Source organism: Etheostoma cragini, chromosome 24 (assembly GCF_013103735.1).
Source record: "Etheostoma cragini isolate CJK2018 chromosome 24, CSU_Ecrag_1.0, whole genome shotgun sequence".
Taxonomy (NCBI): domain Eukaryota; kingdom Metazoa; phylum Chordata; class Actinopteri; order Perciformes; family Percidae; genus Etheostoma; species Etheostoma cragini.
The window spans coordinates 249,952-261,066 of NC_048430.1; the positions used below are offsets into that span (position 1 = coordinate 249,952).

Genomic DNA, 11,115 nt, shown 5'->3' on the forward strand with positions numbered 1-11,115 from the left:
GGGGTCCCCTGCTGGAGCTGCTGCCCCCGCGACCCGATACCGGATAAGCGGTCGAAGATGGATGGATGGATGGATAGTAGTAAAAGTATAATATTCCTCTCTGAGATGTTGTGAAGGACAATATGTAATAATTTATTAAATAAAACCGTCCAATAGGAAATAAATATCAGTCAGTTGAGATGGTCTGTGGAATAATATCCAGAGTTACTAGCTGTTGAGTTCATTTCCAGATTTATTAGTGAGATATATTTAGTTATTGAAGTGAACAGAAGCTTTGAGACATTAAGGTGGAGCTCATAAAAACAAAACATTAACGTTTACATGCAACAATGAGACAAAGAGCGGAGTTTTTAGAACGTTTCTTCATTTTATTTCCCCCAAAATAAAGACCAGGTGTTCAGCTTACCGCATAACAGTTAAAACATAAATACAAAAGATAAAAAAAGAAAAACAAAGACAAGACAGACATTGAAGAAATATGACAAGCATGTATGAATAAATGAAATAGCTGAGTGCTGATATATCCAGTACCAGTTTGTTGTGCAGTCTACTTCCTGTAGGCACAAAGGCTCGCTGGACCTTGTAGTCCTAGTTTTCTTTTGCAGGAGTCTGTTTCTGGCCTCCCTGAAGGAGCCTCAGGGGGTCGGGCAGCGGCAGAGCAGAAGAAGAAGAAGAAGAAGAAGAAGAAGAAGAAGCAGCTTGGTTTCTGGAGCCAAGGTAACGTCACGAGGTTTGTGGTGTGAGTAGTTCTCTGAGGTAGGGAGGGGCATTTCCATGGATACACCGATGGGTCGATGTTCCTGAGGTGGTGGAAGGAGATCTTCCACAGACCAGCGCCCCCCTGACGGCTGCTTCACCACATCTCAAACCGCTTGTCCTCCTTGAAGACAGACCTGTCCACAATGTTGTTCCCGAAGAGTCTAGAAACCCCAAACAGAGAGACAGGCGTTCTTCACACAGAATAATACGAGGAGCGGTTCATTTAACTGATCTGAAGTCATTCAGCTCGTCTGATTTAATGAATGGGACACGAGTTAAAGACTGCTCACCGCACGGTGTCGGTGGACGGGTCGATGGACAGCCGGAGTAACATGTCCGCTGAAGCATCGGTGATGTTATTGTGACTCAGACTGTAACATGCACACAGACATCATTACATTACATCCACTACTGTACATTATGTCAGCCGGCTGCTGCTGACGGACATTTTCCACTTTAGACGAATCACCAACGCCCTCATCTCTTAATAATCAGGATCGATTGTGTCGTGCTAACTGAATTATTACGAGTTCTCTGTGTTTACAGCTTCTCTTCAGCCAGGTGGATGCTCTCTGGAGGAATCTACAGTAAAATAACTGAAAACTACTCACTTTAGAAAATAAGTCTGGTATTTTGTTGTACTGCAGCTTTCTGTAGACAGCTCTGAATATACAGACATGTCTTCTAAAACAAGTTATTTACACACTGACGGGAACTTCAGTCTCTCCTGAACACCTCCTGCCCTTGAAAGCACATTAGGGGGAATCTATAATACATGTTTGGTGCTCTAAGATATATAAAAGGTCAACTCATTTATGTTTGTAGGAAATATTTCTCCAGAATCCGTCTTGCTGTCCTCTCAGCTCGTTAAACTGAGCAACATCACCCAGACTCTACCGGTCGCAGTGATACATATTTTATAAAGTTACACCCCCACCTCGGTTAGAGCTGACACTGCGTTATAAACACTGTTGCACACATGAAGACATTTGTAGTTTGACTCACTCCAGGACGTGGACTTTGTGCAGATGTGCGCTGAGTGTGAGCAGCAGCTGGTCAGTGAGTCCACAGTAACTCAGGTCCAGCTCTGTCAGCTCTTCACTGTAGTCCAGCATCAGGGCCAGAGCTCCACAGGCCCTCTGATCCAGGGTGCTGTGACTGAGGTCCAGTTGTCCATCCAGGGCTGTACGGAGGGACACTGCCCGTCTCACTGAGTCCCTCTCACTGTCCACTGGAACCAGGGACACCAGCCGGAGGAGGACAGCTTTACTTGCTCTGAGCAGAAGAAACAGAGCAGAGTGTTACAATGCAGAAACATGAACCAGAACTTCTCCTCTGCTTTCAGACGTCCTTGATCTTTCCCACCTGAGACGGACTCTTTGTAGGACAGAAAACAGCAGGTCCAGGCCTCTGTCCTCCAGCTCACAGTCCTGCAAGATGAGCTGTGTGTCTCGGCTGCTGTGTGTCAGGATGGTGGAGACGGCCCTGCAGTCCTCAGCAGTCAGACTGAGAGAGTCCCTCTGATGATCCAGGTCCACACTGGAGGAGCAGGACAGATCCAGGCGGTCCTTCACAGTCCTGAGCAGGCCGGCTGCTGCCCCCTGCTGGGCCTCAGAGGCAGCGCAGCAGTGGATCAAGCTCAGCAGCTGATTCCTGTCAACACTGAGAGGAAATGATCCACTAATTTAACAAATAACAGAACCAAATGGATAGTTTCAGTGATCAGATACTAGAATGATCTGCATCTTCACATGCATTAGAAACAAAGGTCAATTTAAAGGATAATGATGTTTCTTTAGAACTTATTATGGAAGTTTTGTCCTTTATTTCCAATAGTATTAATAACATGAAGCCTACACTCACCTATAGGATTATTAGGAACACCATACTAAGACTGTGTTTGACCCCTTTTGCCTTCAGAACTGCATTAATTCTACGTGGCATTGATTCAACAAGGTGCTGAAAGCATTCTTCAGGAATGTTGGCCCATATTGAGAGGATAGCATCTTGCAGTTGATGGAGATTTGTGGGATGCACTTGTAAATTGTATCCTCTTTCTGGCCCCCCCGGTGGGGTCTTCTGTTGTTGTAGCACATCCGCCTCAAGGTTGTGCGTGTTGTGGCTTCACAAATGCTTTGCTTCATACCTCGGTTGTAATTAGTGGTTATTTCAGTCAAAGTTGCTCTTCTATCAGCTTGACTCAGACGGCCCATTCTCCTCTGACCTCTAGCATCAACAATGCATTTTTGCCCACAGGACTGCTGCATGCTGGGTGTTTTTCCTTTTTCACACCATTCTTTGTAAACCCTAGAAATTGTAGTGCATGAAAATCCCAGTGACTGAGCCGATTGTGAAATACTTCAACAACCATGCCACGCTCAAAATTGCTTAAATTACCTTTCTTTTCCATTCTGACATTCAGTTTGGAGTTCAGGAGATGGTCTGGACCAGGACCACACCCCTAAATGCATTGAAGCAACTGCTATGTGATTGGTTGATTAGATAATTGCACTAATGAGAAATTGAACAGGTGTCCCTAATAATCCTTTAGGTGAGTATATAATGTTAATAGCAAAGATCGGGACTGAAAAGTGCTCCGATTGACCGAGAAACAAAGAACAAACCGCCAGGTTAGACAAACTAATTCATGACGCTTCAACTCTGTCCCACTGGACTGGAGTTGTGTACGTACAGTTTTCCTGTGCAGGGAGAGATTATCAGACATCGAGGCTCACGTTCAGTGTGTGGTTTAAGTAATCTGGTTGGCTAGTTTCCAACCTGTGTGACTGCTCGTATTTCTTGACCCTTCAGACTTCTTTTTAGCCCCGAGCTCACAGATCTCAGCTGATAACTTGGTGAGTAAAATGTGAATATTGCTGATAGAATGATGGACAATACAACTATGAATACAGACAATAATAAAACCAAAGTATCTTATAATGAATTATATTGTAATGTCTTGTATATGTTATTAAGATCCATTTTGGGTTACGTTGATGGAGCAGGAGTTCTCCAGAGATAACTGGACTCAGAGATGATGATGATTGGGAGCGATATGTTTCGGTTTGTCTGGGAGAGGTAAATAGACGAGGACTAATGTCTGACCTGAGATGAGAGACTTTGTCCAGCATGAAGACGATGGACTTTATTTCCCCTGCTGGTATAAAGGTCCACGTGAGGTTCAGTTTAACCCGGTCACTGTGTGTGAGGGTGAAGAGCAGAGCAGCAAAGTCCTCCGAGTCCATCTCTCTGCAGGTCAGGTTGATGACATCATCCAACGACCTCAGTAAACTGGGTACAACGGGACTGGCTCGAGCTTTGTAGATCTCTCTGATGGCGGTCAACACAAAGCTGGGACCGGGTCTGAAAGCATAAAGTGTATTCACCAGAAGACTTTGTTTAGTGAAAGCAAGCCACAACAATACACGGAAATGATAAAATATGATAAAACCTAAAAAAACAACAACTTGCTGACCTTTTAAACACAATCCTGTCCAGAAAGGGAAGCAGACGTGTGACGCTCTCCTGTAAGAAGCGGTTCTTCCTCATGTTCACGGTGATGGTGTGAGCTGACGACTGCTGCAGCAGATAGTGGAGGAGCTCCCAGTTCAGACAGCAGGACGTCAGATCTCCACCAACCTTACTCAAGAAGGAACAGGTCAAGACCTCATCCTGGATTTCATGGAGGAGGGAGAGTAGTGGCTGCAAAACCTTCTCACTCAGTCTGCAGATTCAAATGTTAGGAAAGTAGATTATTAAAACATTATTAATACATTTATCAGTGTGTGTTTATGAGGCTCAGGACAGACTTGTACTTCATTGTTAGAGGACCCTCATGAAGCAGCAGAGGGATGAGACCCTGAGCAGGAACACAGGACTCCGTCAGGTCCAACCGGCTGACTGTCCAGTATCTCAGCAGGGAAGCCAAACTACTGACAACCTTCAGCAACAATCTCTCTGATGGTTGGGCTGTCTGAGAGGAGACAGAAAGCTCTGCGATAGTCAGCCGACAGGCCGCAGTCCCTCTTCTGACCCATCGACACATGAACAAGGCCATGTCGATGGAAAGCCTGAAAATAAAGGAAAGTTCACCACTAACTGAACGTCAAACTGGAGAAGAGGGTTACAGGAGTAAAAACAGTAATAATATAAATGCGTACTTCAGACTGTGGAGTTGTGTTGTACGTCTAAAGAGGAGGGAGGCTCCTCTGGCAGACATCTTTCTTGGTGTGAGGATGAGGTTTACATCAGAGCCACAAAGTCTGACAACTGTCCCCACAGACCGGCAGGTTTTCCTGCGTAACTCTCCTGTTAACAGCAGGCTGAAGCCCAGCAGCTGCAGCAGGGAGAGCAACTGCTCGGCCTCCTTTCTGGATCTAACAGAGATCAATGAACACGCTCTCTGGAAGAACTCTGGATCACCGCTGAAACACAACAACAAAGAGGAAGTGTGAACACAGCAAAGACAAAACTAAAAACCATACATAACAAACCATGTCATGGACAATGGCCGTCAATTAACATTTAAATCCCAGGTTATTATTAAGATGGATTTATGACAAATCTCTTCTTACAGAAGCAACATATTATTATTAAATATTCAGTATTTGTCTGACTTACCTGAGCTGTGAGATATAAGGAAGACACTGTAGGAAACTCCTCACTTCACTCTCTTCATCTGAGCAGCCCCTCAGCTCCACTGGTTTCTTCTCTGATTGGAGTTTCAGCACTTCCAGGAGGATTGAGCTCTTTCTCTCTGAGAGGTTTATGGTCCAGACTGCAGGAGCTGACTGGAAAACTGACTGTAATGATGGAAGGAGACTCAGACCTGATTCAGTCTCATAGTCCTTCAGGTGGGAGCACAGATCCAGCAGGAAATCACTCTGATATTCATTTATGGTGTCGTCATCCTCATCATAATAATTATAACCCCAGTGTTTTAAAGGGAATGTTTGATATGTGCACACTGATGATAACAGCTCCAGAGTCTTCTCTCCTGTCAGCTGTTCTCTCTCTGCTGCACAGAACAGATTCACAAAGAACCTGACTCCTTCAGATCGATCTGACCACCGAGGATCATAACTGAAATAATAAAAGGAAACATTTTGTGATGATTTGATCTCAGCTGCATAAATACAACAACACACTGCTGATGGACTCCATCTTAAACATGTCTGTCCTGTATAAAATTATTAATCTAATTTAACTTTAACCCTCCTGTTGTCCTCGGGTCAAATTCAACCCATTCATGAAGTTTCTTTATCAGATATTTGGGTTTCTTTCAAACAAATTGACCAAAATAACGTGGATGGTTCCATAAAACACTCTTCACAAGTGAAGTCAAGGATAATATCTCTAACTCATTGAATTTGGGTTGTTTTATAACATTTTATAGCATTATCCTGACTAAACTCTGACATGTCTGTGATGATTTATTACCTTTGTTTTTCTGATCTTAACTGTCACTCAAAATCATCCATAATTTCTGCTTTTATTCTAACACAGAGATGAGATAATTTCATATAAATGAGGTTTATTAACCAAAAATGATTGTTCAACTAGTGTTAATACGTTGGTTCTAGTGGTGAATATACTGGTGGTAATGGGGAAAAGTGCCAAAATCGTTATAAAAAAGCAACAAAAAACTTAAAAACGGTGTCTACAAAGTATTAATTTTGACCCAGGAGGACAACACAAGGGTTACACTCATCTTCCATCAGAGCAGAACATCATTTTAGGACTCTTACGAGAAGCCCCTGACTGCAGACCTCAATGTGGGCGGGGTTAAACGTTTAATTCTCCAGCATTTGACCCTGTCATTTCATCGTAATATCAGAGTGAATTCAGCGGTATGCACCCACTCTTCGGATAGCCCTTTTAAACAATAAATAGTGGGAGTAAGTGTGACTTTTATAGTTGTTTAGTTTTCAAAAACAATTAAAAAAAGCTGGTTATGTCTATTTTAATGTTTCTGCACAAGTTGAGCAGGCTGAGGTTCGGATTAGATTCGGCTAACTCCCTTCTTTAACAGTCTATGCTAGCTCCAAGTAATCTGAAAGTGTGGAAATTATTTCCATTGAAGGACAATGTTAAAGTCGTCATGTGCATGGACGGTCTCCGATCATCTGCAACCAGGAGATGAAGGAGAGCTCAGATCCACAACACCTAGCACATCTTTGTTTCTGCCCCCCAGGACTAGCGCGGCTAGCGAGACCAGTGCAGGTGCTAGTGCCATGACTCGCGTGTGGATGAAAGCCTGTAGATCTGTCTTCAGTGTAAATCTGTCTTCAGTGAATGAGCCCGCAACTAAACCAGTGGTCGTCTGTTTTAGCGAGCTTTATTGCGTAGGACCGCCAGAGGTACAATAAGGTGTGTGAAGGCGATCTGTCTGTATTGTATTATGTCGTTATATGAGATATATGGATTCAAATAATCAATTTATAATGATACAGAGCTGCAGGCGCATTTCTATATCAGCTGTTACGGTTGACAAGTTTTTTCCCTAGTGGTTTTCTCTTGTTATGGCCAAGAGCTTGTTAATGTGATTTATTTCCTTTTGTTAAACATGATTATAACATGAATTATTACACTATAGTAACAGCTTGTCTCGTTAGGAAATAACTTCAGTCTTGTTTTACATGGCAGACGTTATGTGTTGATTCAAACTGTTGGGCAGTGTGGTTGAAAACTTAAAACAATCAAACATCCATCCATCCATCTTTATCCGCGGTATCGGGTCGCAGCTCCAGTAGGGGACCCCAAACTTCCCTTTCCCGAGCCACATCAACCAGCTCCGACTGGGGGATCCCGAGGCGTTCCCGGGCCAGGTTGGAGATATAAACTCTCCACCTAGTCCTGGGTCTTCCCCGAGGCCTCCTCCCAGCTGGACGTACCTGGAACACCTCCCTAGGGAGGCGCCCAGGAGGCATCCTTACCAGATGCCCAAACCACCTCAACTGGCCCCTTTCGACGCGAAGGAGCAGCGGCTCTACTCCGAGCTCATCTCGGATGACTGAGCTTCTCACACTATCTCTAAGGGAGACGCCAGCCACCCTCCTGAGGAAACCCATTTCGGCCGCTTGTACCCTGGATCTCGTTCTTTCGGTCATGACCCAGCCTTCATGACCATAGGTGAGGGTAGGAACAAAAATTCCCCGGTAGATCAAGAGCTTTGCCTTCTGGCTCAGCTCTCTTTTCGTCACAACGGTGCAATAAACGGAATGTAATACCGCACCAGCTGCTCCGATTCTCCGACCAACCTCACGCTCCATAGTCCCCTCACTCGCAAACAAGACCCCAAGGTACTTAAACTCCTTCACTTGGGGTAAGGACTCACTCCCCACCCGAAGACAGCACTCCATCGGTTTCTTGCTGAGAACCATGGCCTCAGATTTAGAGGTGCTGATGCTCATCGCAACAGCTTCGCACTCGGCTGCGAACTGATCCAGTGAGTGCTGAAGGTCACAGACCGATGACGCCATCAGGACCACATCATCTGCAAAAAAGCAGCAATGAGATCCCAAGCCCACCGAACTGCAACCCCTCCCGGCCCCGACTACGCCTCGATATCCTGTCCATAAATATTACAAACAGGATTGGTGACAAAGCGCAGCCCTGGCGGAGGCCAACCCTCACCTGGAACGAGTCCGACTTACTGCAGAGAACCCGGACATAGCTCTCGCTTTGGTCATACAGAGATTGGATGGCCCTGAAAAGAGACCCCCTCACCCCATATTCCCTCAGCACCTCCCACAATTTCTACCGGGGGACCCGGTCATACGCCTTCTCCAGATCCACAAAACACATGAAGACTGGTTGGGCATACTCCCAAGCTCCCACCAGGATCCTTGCGAGAGTAAAGATCTGATCCGTTGTTCCACGACCAGGACGGAATCCGCATTGTTCCTCTTCAATCTGAGGTTCGACTATCGGCCGAACCCTCCTTTCCAGCACCTTGGAGTAGACTTTACCAGGGAGGCTGAGAAGTGTGATACCCCTGTAATTGGCACACACCCTCTAGTCCACCTTTTTGAAGAAGGGAACCACCACCCCGGTCTGCCACTCCTTAGGCACCGTCCCAGACCTCCACGCAATGTTGAAGAGGCGTGTCAACCAAGACAGCCCCTCCACACCCAGAGCTTTCAGCATTTCTGGACGGATCTCATCAATCCCTGGGTCTATGCCGCAGTGGAGTTGTTTGACTACCTCAGCGACTTCCACCAGGGAAATTGACGACAATCCCCCATCATCCTCCACTTCCACCTCTACCACGGAGGGCCTGTCAGCTGGATTTAGGAGTTTCTCAAAGTGCTCCTTCCACCGCCCTATTACCTCCTCAGTTGAGGTCAACAACGTCCCATCCTTACTGTAAACAGCTTGGATGATTCCTCGCTTCCCCCTCCTGAGGTGGCGAAAGGTTTTCCAGAAGCACCTTGGTGCCGACCGAAAGTCCTTCTCCATATCTTCTCCGAACTTCTCCCACATGCACTGCTTTGCCTCTGTCACGGCAGAGGCTGCAGCCCTTCGGGCCCGTCGGTCCCTTGCAACTGCCTCCGGAGTCCTCCGAGACAACATATCCCGGAAAGACTGCTTCTTCAGTCGGACGGCTTCCCTGACCACCGGTGTCCACCAGGGTGTTTGTGGGTTACTGCCCCTTGAGGCACCTAAGACCCTAAGAACACAGCTCGCCGCCGCAGCTTTACCAATGGAAACTTTGAACATTGTCCACTCAGGTTCAATGCCCCCAGCCTCCACAGGGATGCCCGAAAAGCTCCGCCGGAGGTGCGAGTTGAAATTCCGTCGGACAGGGGCCTCCTCCAGACGTTCCCAGTTTACCCGCACTACCCGTTTGGGCTTACCAGGTCTGTCCAGAGTCTTCCCCCACCCCCTGACCCAACTTACCACCAGATGGGGATCAGTTGACAGCTCTGCCCCTCTCTTCACCCGAGTGTCCAAAACATACGGCCTCAGATCAGATGAAACGATTATAAGACCGATCATTGACCTTTGGCCTAGGGTGCTCTGGTACCAAGTACACTTATGAGCATGCCTATATTCGAACATGGTGTTTGTGATGGACAATCCACGACTAGCACAGAAGTCCAACAACAGACAACCACTCTGGTTTAGATCAGGGAGGCCGTTCCTCCCAATCACGCCTCTCCAAGTATCTCCATCCACAATTAAATAGAAATGTGAAATATTCTGCCTCATGTTATGAGCAGAACTAAACCATGTTTTGGGGAACAAATACGGAGATGGTCATGCAAAGTTCTCCTGGCAAACTTTCCTATGATGTAAGTGTCTATAAAATTATTAAGGCTTCACTTTATATTTTAACATCAATTGTCTCAATTATAATTATATTACATGGGTTGTATAATGAATGATATCACTGACTCACATAGCTCTAAAGAGGAGATGGCCAAAAACAGGAAAAGATGACGTGAACATCAATATTTCATTAACATTTTTACTGTTTGCCTGATAGTTTGTTGTTCAATATTCGTTGTTAAATTAAAAAAACAGTTTGATGGAAAGGGAAAGGATGACTTTCTAATTACCTTTCAATACCAACAGGAGCAGACTCAATAGACTGATCAGGAGAGTGAGCCCTGTCCTTGACTGTCCTCTGGACCCCATAGTGAAAGTGCGGGAGAGAAGGTTTAGCTAAGCTGACATCCATCATGGACAACACCTCCCACCCCTACATGACACCGTGGGAGCCCTGAGCAGCTCCTTCAGCAGCAAACTGTTACACTCCCAGTGTAAGAAGGAGAAGTACCGCAGGTCCTACATCCTGGCCGCTGTCAGACTCTACAACCCCTGAACTACCTGATAATAGTTTTAGATTTTTTTTTTCTTTACTCCACACACTTTCTGTATATCTTTATTATCTGTATTTATATTTTTCCATTACAAGTACCTCACTTTTTCAATATTATTTATGGTCACAAGTAAATATATTTATATTTATATATTTATTGTAAAGTAATTTATATTATGGCTACCTACTTTTGCTTGTATACTCTAATTACATATTCAATTTAATTTTAACGTCACTTACACCGCAATATTGTTTCTTGTACTATGGCAACCGCACTTTACAAAACCACTTGATGCCACTTTACTGTCAGTCTACCTTCTGTTCATTGTCTACTGTTTGCCTGTTTTTCTTGTGTGTTTACTTGTTTGTTTGTTTGTTTTGCTTTTTTGCTGCTGTAACAAGGAAATTTCACCGCTGTGGGATGAATAAAGTATCCAGTCTAATTATTGTTGTTATTATGGTTGTATATATATGTTATTAAACTTATTTTCAGAATTATTGGTGTCATTATATATATATATATATATATA

At 44.9% G+C, this 11,115-nt stretch overlaps 1 protein-coding gene across 1 annotated transcript in view; it reads right to left on the reverse strand.

Annotated features, from left to right (window-relative positions):
* Positions 1-793: 793 nt before the first annotated feature.
* LOC117939677 overlaps positions 794-11,115 on the reverse strand; it is a 33,058-nt gene continuing 22,736 nt past the window's right edge. Inside the window, exons 11-19 of the mRNA XM_034865166.1 lie at positions 5,380-5,841; positions 4,920-5,183; positions 4,575-4,829; positions 4,235-4,483; positions 3,865-4,122; positions 2,125-2,421; positions 1,765-2,034; positions 1,050-1,130; positions 794-920 (exon numbers count right to left, since the gene is read on the reverse strand). Of these exons, the coding sequence (XP_034721057.1) occupies positions 854-920; positions 1,050-1,130; positions 1,765-2,034; positions 2,125-2,421; positions 3,865-4,122; positions 4,235-4,483; positions 4,575-4,829; positions 4,920-5,183; positions 5,380-5,841 (2,203 nt within the window). The 3' untranslated portion in view covers positions 794-853. The remainder of the gene's footprint in view (positions 921-1,049; positions 1,131-1,764; positions 2,035-2,124; positions 2,422-3,864; positions 4,123-4,234; positions 4,484-4,574; positions 4,830-4,919; positions 5,184-5,379; positions 5,842-11,115) is intronic.